This window comes from Hermetia illucens, chromosome 1 (genome assembly GCF_905115235.1).
Source record: "Hermetia illucens chromosome 1, iHerIll2.2.curated.20191125, whole genome shotgun sequence".
NCBI lineage: Eukaryota > Metazoa > Arthropoda > Insecta > Diptera > Stratiomyidae > Hermetia > Hermetia illucens.
This window is the reverse complement of record NC_051849.1, coordinates 198,786,668-198,810,281: the sequence shown is the minus strand read 5'-3', so window position 1 is coordinate 198,810,281 and position 23,614 is coordinate 198,786,668. Positions and strand designations below refer to the sequence as shown.

Sequence of the window (23,614 nt, the reverse complement as noted above, 5' to 3'; positions counted from 1 at the left end):
TCCAGGTTGGGGGTTGGGTAGGGCTGACAACCCTACACGGAAAACAACATGTTACGAAGCCACAACAGGAGCCTCGGATAGGACGGATTTTAAAACGACGGACCCGGCAACGACAAAGGAACAACGATTGGCGCATTTTCTCATGGAACGTGCGCTCCCTGTACAGAGATGAAGCTGATAAGCAGCTAGCCGATACCTTGTCCCAATATAGGGCTGATATAACAGCGTTGCAAGAGATGCGATGGACAGGGACCGGTTTCCTGGAGAAGAGCCACTACACCATATATTATAGCGGTCATCCAGTAAACCATGTGCTCGGAGTAGGTTTCTTAGTCAGCCAAAAAATGAAACCTGCTGTTATCGGCTTTGAAAGCATAAGCGAACGGCTATGCACTCTGCGCTTGCGAGGCAAGTTTAGAAATATAAGCCTCATAAACGTTCACGCCCCTACAGAGGAGACTGCAGAGTCGGAGAAGGATATCTTCTACGAGGCAGTAGAAAGAACCCTCGAAGCCTGTCCCAGATATGATATCAAAATCATACTTGGGGATTTTAACAGCCAAGTAGGGAAGGAGTCCGTATTCAGGCGATACGTTGGCTCCCATAGCTTACACGATAAAACAAATGATAACGGACTGCGGACTATTCAATTAGCAGGGTCACACGAAATGGTTGTTGGAAGTACCTGGTTTGCGCGGAAAGCGGTCCACAAACATACGTGGGCCTCTCCAGACGGGACCACTTTCAACCAAATTGACCACGTGTTGATCGAACGCCGCCACCTCTCAGCCTTGATGAATGTCAGAACATATAGGGGGGCCAATATAGACTCGGATCACTATCTCGTTGGCATGGTGCTCCGAGCCCGAATAACAATACCACCTAGAATCCCCTCTGACAATCAGGTGAGAGTGAACACTGAAGCCATCCCCAACACAACCCTCCGCGACACCTATAAGAGGGAAATGGATGCCGCAATAACCGCAGTCAACAGAGGACCTGGAGATGAAGCATCAACTAATGATCTTCACAACCACCTGAAGAACGTTATCATGGATACGGCCACAAATATACTTGGTCCCAGCCGCAAAAGGAGTCGGAACGGCTGGTTTGACGATGAATGTAGGCTAGCAACGGAACGGAAGAATGCCGCATACCGAGTAATGTTGCATTCTCAAAGAACGCAGGCACGCGCAGAGACTTATCACGAACTCCGTCGAGCGGAGAAGCGACTTCACAGACGGAAAAAGGAAGCCTGGGAGAACCAACAAGTCTGTGAACTAGAAAAGTACAGGGAGCAACCGCACCAGGCGCGGAAGTTTTACCAACAAGTCAGCAGGATGAAGCCTTATACACCTCGATGCTCATCCTGCCGAGACAAAGAGGGAAATCTGATTTCCGACAGAATGGGCATATTAGAGCGATGGGTTGAGTACTTTGATGAGCTACTGAACAACCAGAACAACGGCGAGTTGGAGGTCCCGCCAACTGAAGACGACGGACAAATACTGCCACCACCAAGTTTAGGAAAAACAGTCCGTGCAATTCATCGGCTAAAAAATCATAAGTCGCCAGGAGCCGATGGAATTACAGCCGAATTGGTTAAATATGGAGGCGACCAGTTACACCAAGTGGTTCATCAACTTGTGCTCAAGGTATGGGACAGCGAATCAATGCCTGACGATTGGCAACGAGGCATAATCTGTCTCATACATAAAAAGGGAGATATCACACAGTGCAGTAATTATGGAGGTATCACGTTGCTGAGTACCATCTATAAGATATTCTCCACTATCTTGCTAGGCCGGATAGCCCCATACGCCCAGAACATCATTGGCCCATACCAAAGAGGCTTCACTCCAGGCAAATCAGCAACAGATCAGATTTTCTCTCTGCGGCAGGCGATGGAAAAACTGTTGGAATATGGACAACAGTTGCACCACCTGTTCATCGACTTTAAAGCCGCCTATGATAGCATAGCCAGGGTAAAACTGTACACGGCCATGAGAGAATTCGGTATCCCGACGAAATTAATAAGACTGACTAGGCTGACCCTGACCAACGTGCGAGGCCAGATAAAAACAGCAGGATCACTCTCAAGACCATTCGACATCAACAACGGTCTACGACAAGGGGATGCGCTATCATGCGTCCTCTTTAACCTGGCCCTCGAGAAAGTGATCCGTGATGCTGAGGTGAATGCAAGAGGTACGATCCTCTTCAAGTCCACCCAACTACTGGCCTATGCTGACGATATCGACATCATGGGAAGAACCACCCGAGACGTACAAACTGCCTTCATCCAGATCGAGCAGGCGGCGCGAGATCTTGGGCTGCACATCAATGAAGGCAAGACAAAGTATATGGTGGCAACGTCAGCACCGAAGACGAATCAACCAACAACATCAAACCGCACTGGTCAAACACAAACACGAACAAGGATAAGGATAGGAGAATACAACTTTGAGACCGTTGACAATTTCTCCTATCTAGGATCGAGAGTCACAACCGATAACAACTACGATGATGAAATCCGCGCACGGTTGTTGTCAGCCAACAGAGCCTATTTCAGCTTACAAAGACTGTTCCGCTCGAAACGTCTCACCATAGGGTCAAAGCTCTTACTGTACAAGACTATGATCTTGCCAGTCCTCATGTATTCCTCGGAAACTTGGGTTCTTAGCAAGAAAAATTGCGAACTCTTGGCCGCGTTCGAGAGAAGAATCCTCCGAAGAATTTTTGGCCCCCTACATGAGGATGGACGATTCCGTAGCCTACACAATGACGAAATCTATGAGCGATTCCATGACTGTCCGGTTGTGGATAAAATCCGGCTCAATAGGTTACGGTGGGCGGGTCACTTAATCCGTATGGATGAAGATGATCCCACCCGGAAAGTCTATAAGGGCAATATCTATGGTAGGAAAAGAAGACGAGGCAGACCCTGCCTAAGATGGAGCGATGGCGTGGGCCAGGACGCCAGACAGCTTTTAGGGATATCGAATTGGTGGACCTCGGCGCAAAACCGGGATGTCTGGAGTTCCTTATTAAGGCAGCCCTAGACCGGATACCAGTTGTTGCGCCGTTGATGATGATGATGATCCCGTTAAAAGCCCTACTAGGATTTTAAGGGACAACAAAAATGCCGCTCTGGCAACCCCAGGTGCTTTCACAAGGATTTTCGCCTGCCGGCACGAGGTCAAATTTCTCCACTCGTATGCATGAATCCTTGTAATTTCATCCTTCAGAGTAAACTTGACAGTGGATGGTCGGATTTCAAAAGCTGTTTCTGGCCACACCATTGTGGATCCAGACCCTCGGCGAGCCAGTTTGTTAATTTCCTCATTACCAGCGATGTTTGAGTACCCCGGCACCCACCTCAGGAATGTTTAGTTCAGTCAGGCAAGTTTTAGCAACACCTGATGACAACTCCACACCAACTAGCTTGCTGTTGCTGTTTAGTGCTGATAATGGCGAATGACTATCGAAACAGATTCGACCCCTCCAGAAATTCTTCTGCTGCCAATGAAATGGCATATATCTCCGCCTAGAATATGGTCATTTTTCGGAGGGGTCGCGCCAGTTCCATAATCGGATTCCCCAAGAACACCCCTGCGCCACATTACTCACCCGTCGGTGAAGATTATTAAGTATATAATCTGAAAAGACTCATGACCATTTATCGACAATTATTCTCTTAAGGTGATTACGACAGTGTATGTCTTTCCAAAGATGAATCTGGAAACCATATGGTCGGCCGGCATCAGAGGTACCGGATGTATGTCAAGGAAGATAGACGCATGACTGTATGATGAAGTGAAGGGGGTAGATTTAGGATAGCTTCAAGTGCCGCAGTTGGCGTAGTACTCATTGCTCCAGTTATACTTAGGCAATCAAGCCTCCAAATCTGCGTTAGCAGCTTCCTGCAGCTAGCATAGTTCAGTCTCGGGCACCATACATCCAGTGTATCGGTTTTGGTGAAAGTCTTACCTCTCCTATTCCTACAGCACCAGAGCAATCTGCAGGATTTCTGATATTGTTCCTGGATATGGTGCTTCCACGTTAACTTGGAGTTCTCCTAAATACTTGATTGTTTTTGCCAGCTGGATTTCCGCCCCTGCTAAGGTGGGTAGCGTATAGCTGCTCCACCTGATGTTCCTAGCGAACTAACTAATTCAGTCTTCCTAGCGTTCACCGTGAGTCCATTGCGGGGGCACCAACTATGGATTTCATGCAGAGTTGTATTCAAGCGGTCACATACTGTGTCCGCAAACTTGTCGGTAATAAGGGCTAGGTCGTCCGCAAATGATTGTTTGAGGCTACTTCCAGTATAAGATTTTCTTTCTTTTCTCTGCTTTCCTTGCTCATCGGTCCATGACTCTGTAAGAGTGCAAACATATGTTATCTACGTAGTTAATGTGTTTGAGAGAATGAAGAGATAAAGTATCGCTGACAAAATACATCCTTGGAGGACTCCAACTTCAAATACCTCTAAGATTTCACTTTGCTCCAGCACGTAACATTTTGCGTCATCATATGCCGCCCCAATAATGGTTCCTAATTTCGCTGGAACTCCTCTCCTGCAAGGAGCACTCTCTTTGCTCATGCAGTCGTTCATCGATGATGAACAAGTGAAGCCGAGATCTGAACCGGGAAGAGCGGATAAAAGGGAAGCTGGCGGTGTGGACGCTATTGGTTTAACGCCGGTATGTGGAAATGAATCCAAGTGGCCCGGACACCGTGACCTGTAAGACCCTAACCTGGAAAGACCCTAAGTCGTCGGCAGAAGAGGGCACTGCGAAGGAAGATGAAGCACCTTGGGAATGTAGACATGGACGTGGCTGTAACGTCCAGAGAAATCGGACGATAGGAAGCGGAATTTTCGGGGAAGGTGGAGATAAACTGGAAACACCGGTGAGATCCACACTGGACGCACCTGTCTCTTCTGTCAGCGGTAATGTATGCAAGAAGCAGAAGACCAACGCATCTGTTGTGTCCGGAGGGCTGCATGGTTAGAGCACAAAGCTGTCCTACGGAAAGCCGCGGTTCAAATCTCACTGTTGGTAGTGAGGTTTGTATCGTGATTTGACGTCGGATACCAGTCGACTCAGCTGTGAATGAGTACCTGAGTCAAATCAAGGTAATAATCTCGGGCGAGCGCAATGCTGACCACATTGCCTCCTACAGTGTTCTGTAGTGTACCGTTACGGTCTTGAATGAAGTGCTCTAACACACTTCAAGGCCCTGATCCAATTGGATTGTTGCGCCAATGATTATTTTTATTATTATTATCTATTGTGGCCAACACTTTATTGTGTTCCGCACCAGAGCTTACATCCACGCGTCCCGCGGGGATTAGGACCGTTGTGCCGGGAGGTGATCAAATCAGCTCCCATAGGAATATGGACATGAAGGCGGGAAGGAAGAGGACGTATGCGCAAGCTGCAGCCCTCGTATGGGGGGTGCACTGGTGAGGGGACTACAGAGTGAATCCTACCTTCTAGTAACTTCTCCTACGCCTTCCAAGGAACCGGTGAAAGGAAGCGAAGCCAGTGACGTGAACGGAACTGACTTGATGCCAGTTCGAATCATTGAATTTATGCAAACCGGACACCGCGAACCAGTCAAGGTGGTAAGTGGAAAACAGACGAATGCCCTGCGGGATGAGATGAGATTTTTCATAGATGAGGATATGAAAACTGCGGCTTTTCTCAGGGAAATCAAACACGAGGGGATCGAGTCTCTAGCGGTACAGTTTAGGGGGAAACCCTGTCACACGCGGACTGTTTATCCTTAAAACATTAGACTAAGTTGGCGTATGCAGAATCAGGTGGTCTCGAACTCTTAATAGGTTGCGATGCGAATGCTCAACATATTAGTTGGGGCAGTAGCAAATGACATCCAAGAGGAGGAAGGAAGCTATTTGATTTTATCACTTCAACTGGTCTTATGACTGCAAAGGTAGGGTGCACCCCTATGTTCGTGGGACCGAGAAGAAGCGAAGTAATTGACCTAACAATCTGTACCTCAAAAGTGTTAGAGTTGATTACACATTGGCGAGTGCCAGACGGGGTCTCACTGTCAGCTCACCGATACCTAGAACTCAATCTGACTATTGCAAGCGAACAGCCTGCAGTACAAAGCGCAGTAAGAAAACGGATTGCACAAAGTTCAATGAACTTCTTGGCAATAAAGTACAGTTCCCTAGGCGACTAAGCACTCCTTTGGCGCTGGACGATGAATTGAAAACTCTGAACTGCACACTTTTAGAGTGCTATGAAGAGGCTTATTCTATTTCCCGAGGCCAAAGCTGTAAAACAGTTCCTAAGTGGACCCGGGAATTGCATAAACTAAGGACATCAGACAGGCGACTTCTGAACTGGGCTTGCAAAAGTAATAAGAACGAAGACTGGTTAAATTTCAGGAACTCGCAACATGAATATAAGAGGCTCGTTAGGTGTTCGAAACGAGACTTCTTTAGAGCGTACTGTAAGGAACTGGAAGGCGAAAGAGAGACTTCAGGACTGTGCAGAGTCCTTAGAAGGGATGAGTCGGCCAAGTTGGACTCTCTTAGAAAACCCGACGGTACTTTCACGAGCTCCAGACTGAATTGAGTACAGACCCTCCTGGAAGTACACCACCGGGAAGAACGGGTGAGAGAAGTGGTAGGGGGAGAATTGACGGTTCTTGCAACCCCTTCAACACGCAAGTGCTGCAAACTGCAATAGCGATTGTTACCCATGAAAAGGTGAGAGCTGCCATACTGTCCTTTGAACATTTCAAAGCACCTGGCATGGATGGCATCTATCCGGCAATGCTAAAGGAGGGTATGGAATTGATAGACCACTAGCTTACTCCAAACTACAATTTTATTTTATTGTGTATATATATGTTTCGGGAGCAACTTACTCCCTTCATCAGTGGGCTATTCCTTTGGGACAATACACAACGATCTTTCAGACTGAAGTGTATACGATCCTAAGGACAGCAACCTGGATGATTGACGAGCGGTTGAAGGGTAGACGCATCGCAATCTGTAGCAATAGTCAAGCTGCATTGAAGGCGTTGGGCAGTACTTTGATCACTTCAAAAATCGTTCAGGAATGTAGAATCCGATTCTGTTTCTAGATTCAATACGGTGCTTTACTCTGGTCATTGTGGTGTAGAGGGAAATGAAATCTCGGATCCCTTAGCAAAAGAGGCTTCAACTTTCCCCATGCCCGGACTGGAACGATCAATTAGGGTATCGGTAACATTGGCTAATGCTGGTATCAAAAACTACGAACAAGCTTCCCATGATGACATGTGGCTGAGCCTTAATGCTGCTAGACACACCAAACTTCTTCTATCAGAACCAAACAAACACACTGCAAAGTTTTTCCTTCTGAAAAGCAGGAAAACTTGCAGAAGTACTGTGGGCATTCTGACTGGGCATATGTTCAGAATAGGAATTATCCAAGGTGATACGTGTCCATCCTGTAATGAAGAAGCGGAATCCACGGAACATTTTCTATGTGAATGCCCCGCCTATGGACACATCAGACATCAGATTTTTGGCCCTGATGAGCTGGAACTGCAGCGGGTAGCATCACATCCACTAACGGAAATCCTGCGATACATAAACGAATCCGGGATATTTTGTTAGACGGAGGAATCGAGTATAATGGACCACTAAGGTCTGAGTGCTCAATGGCTTCGCCTCTCCCCACCTCAAACACACAGCCACACACATACAAGGATATTGTTGGGATTATTCCGCTGAAGAAAGCTGCCGAAATACATTTTCGGGGAAATAAACTAAATTTAATTCAGTGACTAAAAGGGAAGTAGAATCAGTTGGTTTGTTGGAATTAACAATTCGGTGTATTTATCGCCTTACTGAGAGTAATGTGTCTTATCACTTACATATGATCACTCCAAGCTCCACGGGGAAAAGCATCCATTTAAAAAAAATGATGCTTTTCCTAAAGATGAGGGACCATGGACCAACACAATCAAGGAGAGTATCTCCCCATTTGTGCTCGTTCGTCTTCAAGCGGTCGTTCATATTATAAATAAAACATCGAGCCCCTCTTTAAAATTTTTGAAGTTCCATTGCCTCGTGCTCCAGAGTTTTAAGAAAACTTCCAATTGATCTTAAGGACATTTCTTGTTTGTAGGCTCTAGGAAGACCAAGCAATTGGCTTCCTTCTTTTTAATTAAATTTGGGAGAAGTACGGAAGGTTTTCTGACAACTTAGGTGATCTCATAACAGCTCTTCCCGGCTGACCCCATGAGAGGATCCAGCTAGAAGGTATCATTCTTGTTTCCCTATATATCCGTTCACTATTAAACAGTGTTCATCCAAATTGATGGTAAGATGCTGGATAGGATAGGTGCTCTATGCATATTTGGAAGATCTCATGCAATTTTTTGGTTTAGTGCCTTCTCATCATAAAATTGCCTCTGCAAGATATATCAGTTCACCTATTTTTCGAAAACAAGTTCTAAATTATTAATAAAGTTCCAAAAAACCATCAGAAACAATATAACAAAGTGTTGTCTTGACCTGACAAGTTGAAAAGGTCTAAAATTTGCATTTCTTATCATCATTAATAGTAAGCATGAGCTGCAAACATCAGTCTTAGCTATTAAATTCGATTGTTATCACTTCTCTAATAATATTGCAAAAATAACCCAAGATTACTGACTATTGCATGCATTACTTGAGATAGTTATTTACCTTATAATGAATGAATAGTGTTCATGACATCCTCTCAAGGTCTCAAAATGAAAGAATCATCGTGCGTATTTATACGCAGCTTTTCCGCAAAATGGAATATAACACAATGTTGTTCTCTTCAAAACAGCCCTGTTTGCACCATATTACGTGAATCCAGAATATGCTGAATAATCAAGCAAAGCCTATGAGTATGTCCTGAACAACGCAAATTTCCCTATAACAAATCACAAGACTGTATATAATGCATATGTATATATAACTTCATCAGTAAATCAACATAACATTTTGACCCACGTTTCATTGATAACCTCCGACGTAGGATCTCGTTTCGAACCACATTATCTCCGCCAAAAGATTCCACCATTTAATGCAACAACAAAAAAGCTACTTATATGCTTAGAGAAGTGAAAAGTTTTGAACAATTATAAGACATTCGATCAGTTTTAGAAATTCCATCAGGGTCTCAACACGGCGAAAACGGACGACTCAAGTTCAGGTTTTTTGGTAAACCCGGTTTCCACGTAGGTGCTTAGAAAACAGTGACAAGTTTTTTTCAAGTTCGAGAAAGATTCTGGTTGTTTTTATCCTTGAATTGTGACAATCTGACCAATAGTGTACCTAGGAAGTCCTTCTTTTGGACGTTTCTTTGGACAAGAAAAACCAAAGTGTATATAAAAGAGAAAGTGATTTGGAAGGCAGTGGAAGTACTTTGAAGTAGATTTACTGTAAACATGTCCATCGGATTTTTATGTTTTTCAACATTGTTTTCTGCAATTGGATAGAATAAAGGAAGACACAAAGAGAATTCCTACTAAAAGTAAGTACAGATATGTGATTAAACAACATATAATATATACATATTCCCCTTGTTTTCAACCTCGCGGATATATGATCAGTTTCATTTTCTCCCAACTTGTCACCCTTATTGGATGGCACAGGGACATACTTACTTTCTCCCATTTATAACAAAAGTAAGGCAGTAAAACTTTAAGTGGACTCTTACGAATCGAGATAACAAAGTAACTTTCCTAACAATGACCGAAGAGATAGGAAATGGATCTTTGCCATAGTTGTACATAAATCAAAATTCCATATCATCAAATGTGAGCAAATACCATACCGACACGTGCCATTGATTCTCATACACATCTCTAACTCTAGACAGATTTCCTACAAAATCTGTATGTATATGCGAAAATGTAACTTTGTTTCTCTGATAATTAAATTGACTAGATTAGACGAATAATGGCCGAATATCATCCAAATAGATGATAATAGCAGTTTCCGGGGAAGCACGCTCTCTCTATATGTTAGGTCAAAAATCAAATTTTCTTATATACATTCATCTATTTTCCCACTTTCCAATGTACTTACAAAAGCCCACTATTATTCAAGAAAAATATTTGAAGCTATTTCACCATGAAATGTTCAACTCTTGGACCCGAGTAAGATAGTAGAATAGAACCATACAATACCTACCATAAGGCGGCTATTATAGTGGGTGTGGTAGCTGTGGTGATTACATTACAATCAAGAGCTGACCCGGTCACCGTTGAAGCAATTCGGAGATATCTTCCTATTGCTAATGCAAGCACTTGAGACGACAATAAGGAATCGAAGTTGATCTGCCTTACCTTTCTGTTAATCCTTACCTGTTACCTTCGTCATCGAGACAATGCGAGTTGTAGTTGGGAATGCGATAGTAACCGGTATCGTGCATACCATTCCATTCACAGGTCTGCATCTTTAGTAGGCGTACTGATTTTAAATAAATTTGGATCTATGTCTGAGCTTCTTTTTCTTCAACCTTTGTCCCGTTCACAAGCGGGGTCGGTTCGTTGTGATCGAGTTCGCCATTTGACTCTATCAAATGCCTGATCTGGGTGCAATCTTGAGACTTTTAAATCCCCATCCGGCGTATCGACCCACCGTAGTTTTGGCAGGCCTTTTGGTCGTTTTCCATCGACTTCGATGTTCAGACCAATCTTGGCAAGTGAATTCTCGTCTACGTAATCATACCATCAAAGACACCTCTCTCCCAATTTTTCCACGATCGGTGCAACCCCATATCGATCGCGAATATCCTCATTTTGGATGTGATCAAAACGTGTCACGCCACTAGTCCAACGCAACATCTTCGCGTCCATTACCGCAAGACGCCGTTCATTGTCTTTTATAGTCGCCAACACTCAGAAACATAGAGAGCGACAGGACGGATGACATTGCGGTAAATTTTAGATTTGAGTCGTTCGTTGATATGTCGATCACAAAAAACACTAGTTGTGGGAAGCCACTTCAACCAGGTTGCATTAAGGCGTGAAGCAATTTCATAACGCAGTTCTCCATTAGCTGGTAGCGTTGACCCGAGGTATTTAAAGCGCCAGTTCTGGGCAGCGGCACACAGCCAAACGCTTTCTCTAGAGCCAGAAATGCAATTTACACCGCGCAGCGTGTATTGCGTCAGTTGTTCCGCAGTTTTTTTTACAAATCCGGCTTGATTCACGGTTATTTCAACGATTTCGCGAATACGGTTGTCAAAAATGCGTTCAAAAATCTTCATGAAATGGGAAAGTAACAGGATCGGACGGTAATTTGAACATTCTACTGGACTACCTTTCTTTTTCTATATTGGAACTGTAGTACTTTCTTCCCAGTCAGATGGTATTCTACCTTCCTGAATAATCCGATTAAAGAATTCACTGAGCCTACCTCCTCGACTTTGAACGGCGTATATAGGTTCTGTAAGTATGATTTACAATTTTCCAAACTAATTTCAGAACTTTCCAAATTAGCTTTAGACCTTACCAAATCTATTTCATTTTTCAATATTTTATTATCAAGTTTTATACGAACTTTGGGTGGAGTTGAGGTTCCTTGAAATACATCTGAGTGGCTCATCAAGTTTCTATCATTATTTGTTTTAATGGATCATGGTATTGTTATTAGTTTGGGACTTTTACCCATCCTCGGGAGCACCTCAGTTTGGTTTAATGAAGCAAATAACGATAGAAAATTGGTGAGCAGCCCAGATTTTTTCCAATGAATCCCTATTCTTATCCAGAGGTAAAAAGCTAATATAAAACTTGATAGTAAAATATTGAAAAAATTCTGACTTGGAAATGGGAAGGTTTGAATTTGAAATAGAAAATTCTGAAATGGATTTGGAAAAGTTTGAAGTTAGTTTGGAAAATTCTGAAATTAGTTCCAATTGTCCAAATTCTGAATTTGACTTGCAATACCTATAAATAGAACTGTTCTGCACAAAATATGAGGCACGTCTAGAACGGAGGGCTTTCACGACCTAGGGAAGGGTTTTCAATACGTTAGCAGCCCCGACCCCCACCATTCGAATGAGACCATTCGAGAGAGTATATTGAAAAATCTTGATACAGAATCATTTCTTGGAAAAAATGCTGATCCAATCTAACCAAGTGCGAAACACGCGTCGTCAAGGACGACGTCGTGAAGGACGAAACTCCAGTTGAGGTTTTCAATGAGATGAAACTGTTTATGGAGTTTGCCCAGTACACGCTTGAAACCTTTGAAAACAAAAAACAGTTTCAACATCGTTTCCATGGCGTTGCATCTTTTCACCCCCGCCAAATTCAAAATTACTATTTTCTGCCAAAAAAATCATAGCATTACTGTTACCGGCCATAATGGCAAAATTTTGTACACTTACTTTCTGGAAATGCTTCATATTTTACCATACATAGGAGATAGACAATTACCATTAAGGCCTTATACTCAGTGACGACATCCTCCAGGCGGCACGCTCAAGGTCACCCTCCTCAGGGTTCCCGAGCATAGAGACATAGAGGGGAATGAGGCGGGGCTCTGCTCTTGGCAGTCCTTCAACGGGTACAGTCGGTGTCTCGCTGGTTACTGTCAAGGGGGGAGTCTACTCGCACTACTTAGCATTAGCGGATCTTAGATGACGAAGGCTTACCAGCTGTGCCAAGTCAAAGAGGATCACAAGAACTCCTGTGTCTAGGCACCATTTAGTGGCAACCTCTTGATTTTTTTCAGATTTTTCGGTTAGGTAATTTCTGAGAATGGGTCCGTTAAAGAAATGATCCCTTTCAACCCTCCGCACTCCCCACCTTTCCAACAAATATCAAAACTAAGACTTCGGCTTCGGAAAGTACTAATCGAGACCTTTTATTTGATACCCCACATGACTATATTTGATAAAAAAAAATTTACACCCCCCTTCCCCCTCCCTTTTTCATGTATATTAACCCCTCCTTAAATTCGAAGTAAAAGAATTTACTTCACTATCTATATGAGCGTTCACAGTTCCCACCTTTCTACCAAATTTGGTGTCCATCGCTATAACCGTCTCCGAGAAAAAAAATTCGTATGACGGACAGACAGATGGACAAACAGACAGACAGTAAACCCATTTTAATAAGGTTTTGTTTTACATAAAACTTAAAAAAAAATGGAAGCTAAAGGTTTCGTTTATGGCAGAGATAACTCATCTGGTGCTGTTTCACCTTTCTTGGAAGCACCGTTACCGATCACATGTGTTGCTCGCTCCTTTATATAAATTCACAAACACGACGAATTATATTCAGGACGAAAACCGTCTAGTTGATAAGGCAGCGTCTAATGACTTGCCTCTCTCTCTAGATGAAACGATTAGCCTTCATTTTTTAAAAATTGGGTGCTTAGCCAAAAACCTATGGGCAGTAGACCAAAAACATGAGAAAGACTTTCTTCTCAACTGGTTCGGCCATTCATCAAGTGGATACGGTCTCAGGACTACTTCAATTTTAAAATAAAAATTAATCTTACTTGATTTAAGCAAATAGATAAATCTTTATTTAATATAATCCAAGTATACAATCATAGATAATAATTTCAAAGATCGGAATTTGGAGCCAATACAATTTTGGTCTATATTTTAGCTCATTGCCGACTAAAGGATTTAATCTATATTGTACTTCATCATCATCATCAACGGCGCAACAACCGGTATCCGGTCTAGGCCTGCCTTAATAAGGAACTCCAGACATCCGTTTTGCGCCGAGGTCCACCAATTCGATATCCCTAAAAGCTGTCTGGCGTCCTGACCCACGCCATCGCTCCATCTTTGGCCTCTGCCTCTGCCTCGTCTTCTTTTTCTACCATAGATATTGCCCTTATAGACTTTCCGGGTGGCATCATCCTCGTCCATACGGATTAAGTGACCCGCCCACCGTAACCTATTGAGCCGGATTTTATCCACAACCGGACGGTCATCGTATCGCTCATAGATTTCGTCATTGTGTAGGCTACGGAATCGTCCATCCTCATGTAGGGGGCCAAAAATTCTTCGGAGGATTCTTCTCTCGAACGCGGCCAAGAGTTCGCAATTTTTCTTGCTAAGAACCCAAGTTTCCGAGGAATACATGAGGACTGGCAAGATCATAGTCTTTTACAGTAAGAGCTTTGACCCTATGGTGAGACGTTTCGAGCGAACCTTCGAAATAATAAAACTTTCTTATTCGCTAATGTTGAGTTTTATTTTGCGATATTTCTGGAATCACTTATTCCCTTCATCTGTGCTAACAAGTTGGCTCATCAGTGGGTTTATAAGCTATATTTATACTGATCTAAATCTATAATACTATTCTAATTATGGCTAAATTAGTTTTTAAAGGCTTATATCTAAATCCTGAAAAAGAAGAATATTTAATTACATTTTAAGAACTTATCTATCGATCTTGAAAAAAGAAGAAGTTTTTAATTAGTTTTTTAAAAAAATTTTAAATAAGGATGAATAGCAATTACCTAGATCGGAATTCAATCTAGTGTCTACCGGCTGTTTGTTAATGAATAAACTTTCGTCCAGCTAGTTAATTTTCATTACCTTTTTTGGCAGCCTCCTTCATATGCTCCCTAATTCTAGTAGTTACCAGTTTTTTCGTTTGTCCGATATACACCTTCGGACAAGCGATTTTATATATACCGCTCATCTCCCCTACCGTTTTCTGGTCCTTTTCTCTAGGCAGCTGGGATTTTAGCTGGTAGATACGACTTGATCCTACCAGTTGAATGTCGAACCTTTTCAATGTCCGTTTTATATGCTTAGACAGATTTAAGAAGGTGACAGTTGATCTTTTTAATGCGGTAAAAGTCGATCGTTGGGTGTACAGTGTAGTGAGGTTACTACGTTCTAACCTTCGTGCGTGTCTCCTGATCATCGTGTGGTGGTGCTGGTATACCCGTTCTTCCTTGCGGTGTCGATAATGTAGATCCGAGTGAAATTATGTGGTGTTTCCAACGATTAATTATCTGAAATAACAAAACTTGTTTCTTTTTCGTTGGTGTGAAAATTTATTCTTGCAAATACCGATATTTCAGGACAGTGTCACACTGATAAAGGGAACAAGCGGTCCCCGAAATATCGGTATTTGCAAGAATAAATTTTCACACCAACGAAAAAGAAACAACAAGTTTTATTATTCCAGACATAATGTAGAGTTTTTCGCTCTGGTAGTCTTCATCTGTGAGTGGGGTTGTAAGAAGGCGGTGGATCATCGTGCCATAAGCTGCCATTTTATGCTGGTAACTAACTATATACCGCTCATCTCCTCTACCGTTTTTCGGTCCTTTTCCCTAGCCAGCTGGGATTTTAGCTGTTAGGTACGACTTGATCCTACCAGTTGTATGTCGAACCTTTTCAATGCCCGTTTTATATGCTTGGACAGATTTGAAAAGATGACACTTGATCTTTTTAGTGCGGTAAAGGTCAATTGTTTCTAACCTGAAGCGTCCAGCTTCCAGTTTCCCGACTTGTTTGTATCTGTTGTAGATTGTCGTCTTCACGTTTGTTAATAATACTGAGCTTCTTGTGTGAAGCGTATGAGGTGAACTGCAATCAATATGGTGTTTCATAGATCAAATTATTTGTGTAAATGGCTTTTTAAAAAGTAGAAGGCAATTGAATTTTTAACTATGGACCCATGGAACTGTCAGCTACTCATCATTCCTCACATAGCTAGCTAGCTATTATTCTGCGCTCAAAGCCCCTCGAATTGACAAGTTTTGCATTCATTGCAAGAAAAGTCCTCAGAGCACTGACATTTTAAATAATTTGTGGCACGCTTATTGCAAATAGCATGCGCCTGGCTCATCAGTTATATTCATTCCTGATTTCATGGGTAGATAATTCCGATTTATTAATGAAGTTGATAATACGTAAGCGGCGACACACTATAAAATCACAATAAATTTGCAGTCATTAACTTTCCAATTGCGCAGTAAAATAAATAATTAAATTTCTCTATGATCCTCATTTTGTAAATATTTGCGTCTTTCCAAATGAACCAAAAACAATTCGCCCAGAAGTAAATCATATATGTATGCATCAATAAATCATTTGAAATCAGAACCCTCAAAAAAGAGAACCTTGGACAATGTCGACTAAATTCGTTCAGAGAAAATCATAATGATTCTGCCTCCTATTGAAAAAATGAAAGTCACTCAGAGATTATCGCAATTATATATATGTATGTAATCATATATTTACGTGCTAACTTTTTTATTAAAGGAAAAGTGATAACACCCCGAGTTTTTGATTGCTGCTAATGAGGCTGAATATTTAACTGAAAGCTAATCATGATCAACGTAAGAAAAGTAGAACACCCTCGGCAACGAAGTACTTTTGGAAAAGTTTTTCGGGTCAAATGCTATAAAAAAAATTTTAAAAAAGTTTCTTCAAAGTAAAGTATCTAATAAAATGTTATTTTTTTTGTATTTTTACTCCAGACTTTTTATGTTTGCCAATAGAAAAAATGGTACCATTCAGTTACAACCATAATCTAAGGAAGGGAACATTTCCGTGATTGAAGCAAGTTAAATTTTGGAACTTTGAATTATGTTTTGACTTCAATGTGTAGATTGTACTGAGCACGAAGTGCAAAAATGATTGATAAAGACCATCAAATTATGGGATGATTTTTAATCAAATTTAAGGATTTAAGGGTCAGTTTGGTCCATAATGTAAAGATTGGAATATGTAGTTAGTTCATACAAGGTCTTACGTTGTGTAGATGAATATTTTTTATTAGGTAATTAATGTCAGTAACTCTTGTTTGTATTGATTTTGAAGTAACAAGGCATAATTGTATATGGACGAAACACTCGGTACTTCAATTGACATCACATCTATGGAATTTCAAGACTTAAGATTAGTTTTTTTATGGGTAGAGGTGAAAATCTTAAAAAGACGCTGCTGCGCCAGGCTGCTGCAGTGTGTGGGATTCTCACCCACTAAAGCCACCCCACTTCTCCACCCATATCCTCGCGGAACCACCGTGGAGTATTACTTCGCGAGGAGGGCTCTGGTTTACACCAACACAACTAAGTCACGCGTCCGTTGCGCTTTCCGTGCTCGTTCCAGTTCTTTCAGTTTCTCCGATATCGCAGTTACTGTTCCGCTGATCGAACTCCAGTTTGCTGCGGACCTCAGCATCTCCTCCACGAAATTATGGGGTCCAATAACTGCGTTGAGGGCATCATATCATACTTGGCATCATCCTTGCTAGAGATGAACTAGCTTTTGCTGCCTTTTCGCGAGCATAGTCCAGGTGGCCCTTGAAGCTCAACTCGATCATTACCCCCAGGTATCTAATGATCGATTTTGAAACGACCCCGCGCTTACTAACCCGTTTTATCTTCCGCCAGATCCAATTTCACCATTTGGAGTCATGCTTTGATAGCATGAATGGTTTCACTTCCACGTCCTGGTGGTCTTTCGCAACTACTACCACTGCGAGATCGTCTGCAGAACCAATCAATGTTGACGCCCATGGCACGCGAAGGCCGAGCACTCCGTCATACATTATGTTCCACAGCAGGGGCCCCAGTGCGGAGCCTTCGGTCCGTCGTCCGTCTCGTACCAAAAAAGTCTCTCCGAAAGGTAACTCTCAACTATCCGACCTAAGTAACCAAGAACACCCAGTTTAACCAGGGTGCCCTTAATTCAACTCCAATTGGCTGAGTTAAAGGTTACCACCGCGCAGGCTTCCGGGGCCAGGTCCTCCTCGACCGTTGCAAAGACATTAACTGCGCTCTACGAAACCCATATTGCCGCTCCGATAGACCAACCGCTAGCTCGACGAACGGAAGCAGCCTGTTGTAAATCGCTCGCAGACATTATGCTCTCAACAGTGCGATTTCTTGGTTCCGCCAGTAGTTTGGTATCCTACTGTAATGAAACTTGCGCCGCGGCATTGTAGAGTCGCAGGCCTCAGTTATCCGTTGACATAACTGGCTCACTTTTTCCAGCGTCGTTCCCTTCAGGTCGTAACCTCTTCTAAAGCCGTCAGGAATGTCTCTTCCTAGGAAGAGGTGGTTTTCATGCTTTTGATGCTCACTCAACTGTCGCCTCCCCCGTTCCTGATGTCGAGACAGATGGTCTGATGGTCACTGTGGGTATAGTGTTCACTCACCCGCCAGACCATCCCTTTCGCCAACGAGGTACTGAGGTAGGTTAGATCAAGGTTTGAGCCTAGTACTCTGCCTTGACGGGGACACGCAACCAACTTTGGCGAGTACAATGTCCAGCTCCGCGAAGGTTTCAAGCAAGATTTAGCCCCTGGGGTTCGTCACTCGACTTCATCAGTCTAAAGCCCACGCGTTGAAATCGCCGGCAATGATTTTGAGGCTTTGGTCTCTAGCGTTTTTGAATGCCTAGAGATGCAAAACCGATTACTTTCGGACCCACTCGAAAGCCATTAACATCGGTAAAAACTGTTACGCAAGAGAGTACCATTCTCAAAGTATGAGACAGCCAATCAATGCCTGACGACTGGCAACCAGGCATTATCTGTCCCATACATAAAAAAGGGAATATCACGTAGTGCAGCAAGTACAGAGGTATCACGTTGCTGAGTACCATTTATAAGATATTCTCCGCTATCTTGCTAAGCCGGATAGCCGGTGGCTTCACTCCAGGCAAATCTGCAACAGATCAGATTTTCTCTCTGCGGCAAGCGATGGAAATGTTGGAATATGGGCATCAGTTGCACCATCTTTTCACCCCTATCATGCGTCCTCTTTAACCTGGCCCTCGAGAAAATGATTGGCGATGCATGACCTGAATGCGAGACGCACCATCCTCTTCAAGTCCACCCAACTACTAGCCTACGCTGACGATATTGACATTATAAGAAGAACAACCCGAGATGTACAGTCTACCTTCATCCAGATTGAGCAGGCGGCGCGAGATCTTGGGCTGCACATTAATGAATGCAAGACAAAATATATGGTGGCAACGTCAGCGCCAAAACCAAAACCGAAAGAACGAACAACATCGAATCGCTTTGGTCAAACGAAAATAATGAAAATAGGAGACTACAACTTTGAGACCGTTGAAAATTCCTCCTATCTGGGGTCGAAAATCACAACCGATAACAGCTATGACGATGAAATCCACGCACGGTTGTTGGCTGCCAACAGAGCCTATTTTAGCTTACAAAAACTGTTTTGCCACCATAGGGTCAAAGCTCTTACTGTTCAAGACAATGATCTTGCCAGTCCTTATTTATTTCTAGGAGACTTGGGTTCTTAGCAAAATAACTGTGAACTCTTGGCCGCGTTCGAGAGAAGAATCCTCCGAAGAATTTTTCGCCCCCAGGGATTCTGTAGCCTACATAACGACGAAATCTATAAGCGACATCACGACCGTCTGGTTGTGGATAAAATCCGGCTAACCAGGCTGCGGTGAGCGGATCACTTAATCCGTATGGATGAGGATGATTCAGCCGGAAAAGCCTATAATGGTAATATCAATGGTTGAAAAAAAGACGAGGCAAACCCTGCCTGAGATGGAACGATAACGTAGGTCACGACGCCAAGCAGCTTTTAGGGATATCGAATTAGTGGACCTCAGCACAAAACCGAGATGTCTGGAGTTCCTTATTAAGGCAGACCTAGACCGACCAGTTGTTGCGTCGTTGATGATGAAAAGAGTACATTGAATGACATGTAAACGGATGATTCGTCTAATCAAAATATATGCTCTTTTCAGCAATTCGTCTGATTCGACTAGCTTTTGGAAAATGTTAGGAGGTCAAATACCGAGTGCCGATGGTCAAACATGGAGGCGGGTCCATGATGGTACGGCGTATTTTTTCTCGGAATGCAGTTATCCCAATATTTAAGACTGTAGATTTTATGGCTGCTGGGAAACACTGTAGTTTATTATCGGAATCTATGCTACTTCAGTCCCGCGACTAATTGGGGAACGATTGGATTTTTTTTAATAATAATAATAATCGTTGGCGCAACAATCCATGTTGGATCAGGGCCTTGAAGTGTGTTAGAGCACTTCATTCAAGACCGTAACGGTACACTAGGAGGCAATGTGGTCAGCATTGCGCTCGCCCGAGATTATTACCCTGATTTAACTCAGGTACTCATTCACAGCTGAGTCGACTGGTATCCGACGTCAAATCACGATACAAATTCCACTGCCACCAGTGAGATTTGAACCGCGACCTTCCGTACGACAGCCTTGTGCTCTAACCACTCAGCTATCCGGATTTTTTTTGCAGTACAATAATCTGTAACTTTCGACTCTAATGATGGAAAGTTCGTTAGCTGATAAACACCTAGACGTCTTTCAATGACCTGTACAAGTTCCTGAATCCCAGCCAACATCTCTGGGTTCTCGATTCAGACTAGATCGGACTTCAGGAAACCTATTTTATTTCTCTTTAAACTATGCCGATTCCCATCCAAGCATTATATATTGCTGAAAAAAAGCCCTTTCGTCTACTAATGCGAAGCTCAAATTTGGCAGCTGTTCCTGGGACACCATAAAATAACATGTTCCATTTCGATTTCCTAAATTTATCATGTGTAAAGGCACCTAAATAATTGGCAGCACCATTACTTATAAGGGCATTGTAGACGTCTTGGGAGAAAACAACGCAACCTCCCAATCTAGTAACCTTTAAGCTTCCTCCTCACAAGTTTTAGCTAGGTCAGTTCTAGGACTCGACTCTGAGTCCCCGTAGAGGTTAGTTCAGTTGAAGTTCGTTTAAATGCATGGGACCTTATCCACCCTCATAATGTCGAAATTGGAGCCACATTTTCTGGCCACAGTGGTTAGGCGATTATTGGTTTGATAGTCACAACTCAAAGTGTTATCGACTGTATACATGATGGCTTCCCCTGGTGGGAGGAGCTATTTTCTAAAGGCAGGAGAAGGTTCATTGGCGAAGCCAAAAATAACATGAAAGAAGCATGACTGTCAATGATTGGTCGTCTACCAAGGAGGAAGAAGCATATTAAAGAGTCAGGCTAATGACTATCTGTGCAGTCTAAGAGCCTCCCTAGAGTTCAGGCCTCAGGTTGGCCCTAACACAAAATTCACAATTTTAACCACTTTTCAACTTTATGGATGATATGATCCTGTAGTGTCAGGCCACATGCCAACCAAGTTAGCTTTTCCTTTCCGAAAGCATTTATGTAGCTCGTGTGCTTCATCAATAGAATTTCTGTTGGGTGGTTTATTTCTTGTCAATAATGATCGTGCTGGTTAAAGTTATACCAGTAGCTTCTCCTTCTCTTCATAAGTGCTTAGATACTTTGCGTTCTTTCTCCAATCCAAAATTATAGCCCTCTTAGCAACTCTTTAAAAAATGACATTCGAAATATTATTCTTACTTCAATCTTTCTGACTTTTCATCTTTTTTATTACAAATAAAATATAAATAATTTCAAAGCGTTGTCCGTTAGGTATTTCTGAATGATGATTTTACATTCAACCGCTCTATGTAGTCCACTTCCATTTCTGTCCCTCATGCTGCAATAATGAACACATAAACCACATATATGTGAATACTGTTTTCTTTTATTATTGAATATATTTTTAGAAAGAATATTTATCTATTTTATCTTTATTTTATGATAGCTTCAACGTAAGGCAAACCCTACCCTCAAAGTAACACTGTATTTCGGCTGTAAAGCTGTAAGTGTCAAAAATGGCCTTAGACTTTTTCGCGGGGTGCTTGGGAGGTATGTATACTCTACTATTATCATAATTCTAAAATTTTAATCAAAGTTGACTCTTTCAACCGAGGGCAGCTACAGATTCGTGACCTGACCCAATTTAATGGTCTCAACAAGAAGATGTTCTTATTTCCAAAATCCTCAAATGGTCCTGACACAATAAAATATCTTAATGTAGTCTCCGACAAATTCCAGGATGCGCTGGAGTATTGGTCTCCCACCCACTGGACACAATCAAAGTTCACCTCCAAACACAGGATGCCAAGAACCCTCTCTATCGCGGTACATTCCATTGTCTCAAAACTATCATCGCTAAGGACTCAGTACGTGGTCTCTATCGTGGCATGTCCAGTCCTTTGGGGGGAGTAGCTTTCGTAAATGCAATTGTGTTTGGCGTTTATGGCAACGTTCAACGAATCACTGATAATCCGGAATCGCTGAAATCCCACTTTTTAGCTGGCTCCACAGCAGGTCTAATACAGAGCTTTGTATGTTCACCGATGGAGTTGGCGAAAACTAGGTTGCAATTACAAGAAAACTTCCCAAAAGCTACGAAATATAAAGGTCCTCTTCATTGCCTTGGTGACATATGGAAAAAGCAAGGATTGCGTGGGGTTTTTAAAGGACTGAGTATCACAGCATTCCGAGACGTACCAGGTAAAGTTGCTTCTTTACTTGCAGAATTCAAGTCGTTTTCATTGTTCTTCTCTATGTCCTTAGGCTTTTCCAGCTATTTCGTCAGCTACGAGGTAATGATGAGTTGTGTTCAACACCCAACAGCTGTACATACCCTTATGGCCGGCGGGCTAGCCGGTACCTTCTCCTGGCTCGTTTCATTTCCCGTTGACGTGGTAAAATCTAGATTGCAAGCCGATGGTATGTCAGGACATCCTCAATACACGGGAATTCGAGATTGTATGCGAAAAGGCTACCAAGCAGAAGGGCTATCATTCTACACAAGAGGTCTTTGCTCAACACTACTTCGTGCGTTTCCTATGAATGCTGCCTGCTTTTTGGTTGTTTCCTGGACTTTGAAGTTTGCCGAGAATTTTCGTCTGAATGTGAACATACAGCAATCACAACCTTTGGTGATTATGAGTTCGCAACATACTCCCGTGGCTGGCCCCCATACCGGACATCATTTCAAGTTTCACGAGGATCATCATGAACATTCTCGACGAAGATCACATTTGATTAAGAGTCTGCTGTTCTTTGGTGCTTTCAGCGAAGCGGTTTGCAGTGCGGAAATAGTGGAGCTTGCTAATGATCTCTATGATGATCACTATAGCTACTATGATTTCAATACGGAGTCTTTCTGTCATTCCAGGAAACACATGGAGGATGATTATTGCTTAATAAGTCATTGATTCTATGCCCGGTTAGGACTATGTAAATATTCTCTATTTTATTTTTACGGTTTATTATTCTACTTTCATTTTTTAACTGTTTTATTTATTTATAAAAATTTTATATAAAATAAAAAATGCTTAGCACGCCCCTAAAAACTTTCTGAGTTTGTATTTGCTTGAAAAGTAGTAAAATACATTGCCTTACCTGCTACGTCATCAGGTCGAAGTCCGATGCAGTCTTAGCTTGATATTCCTCACCGTTTTCATTTATTATCTCTTTCCTTATTTTTATTAATTTTTATTTTTATTCAACACGACGATGATTCTCAGTGAATACATATGCAGTGCATATTTCTTCAAAAAAGCTACCAAAAATGTGTTGTTTTTATTTTTCATAATTTTTTTAATTTATTTATCCCACTGACATTGGTAAATCCCAATTATATGTACGGCCACTGCCGCTTGGGTTTCCCGTCCGTAGACAGGCGCTTACCCATGAGCAAGACTTAAACCTCAGCAGGTGGCGTCGATT

At 42.5% G+C, this 23,614-nt stretch overlaps 1 protein-coding gene across 4 annotated transcripts; it reads left to right on the top strand.

Moving 5' to 3' along the window:
* Window positions 1-9,147: 9,147 nt before the first annotated feature.
* LOC119646559 (mitochondrial basic amino acids transporter) lies at window positions 9,148-23,232 on the top strand. Of its 4 annotated transcripts, XM_038047038.1 has the most exons (5): window positions 21,357-21,476; window positions 21,548-21,558; window positions 21,636-21,739; window positions 21,929-22,390; window positions 22,454-23,232. In XM_038047038.1, the coding sequence occupies exons 3-5, from the start codon at window positions 21,706-21,708 to the stop codon at window positions 23,098-23,100; spliced, it is 1,143 nt and encodes a 380-aa protein (XP_037902966.1). In that variant the 5' UTR covers window positions 21,357-21,476; window positions 21,548-21,558; window positions 21,636-21,705; the 3' UTR covers window positions 23,101-23,232. The 4 variants fall into 4 exon arrangements, with proteins under 4 accessions (XP_037902965.1, XP_037902967.1, XP_037902966.1 ...); XM_038047037.1 differs by lacking the exons at window positions 21,357-21,476; window positions 21,548-21,558 and adding an exon at window positions 9,148-9,539; XM_038047039.1 differs by lacking the exons at window positions 21,357-21,476; window positions 21,548-21,558 and adding an exon at window positions 9,148-9,539 and having other exon boundaries at window positions 21,912-22,390.
* Window positions 23,233-23,614: the final 382 nt, after the last annotated feature.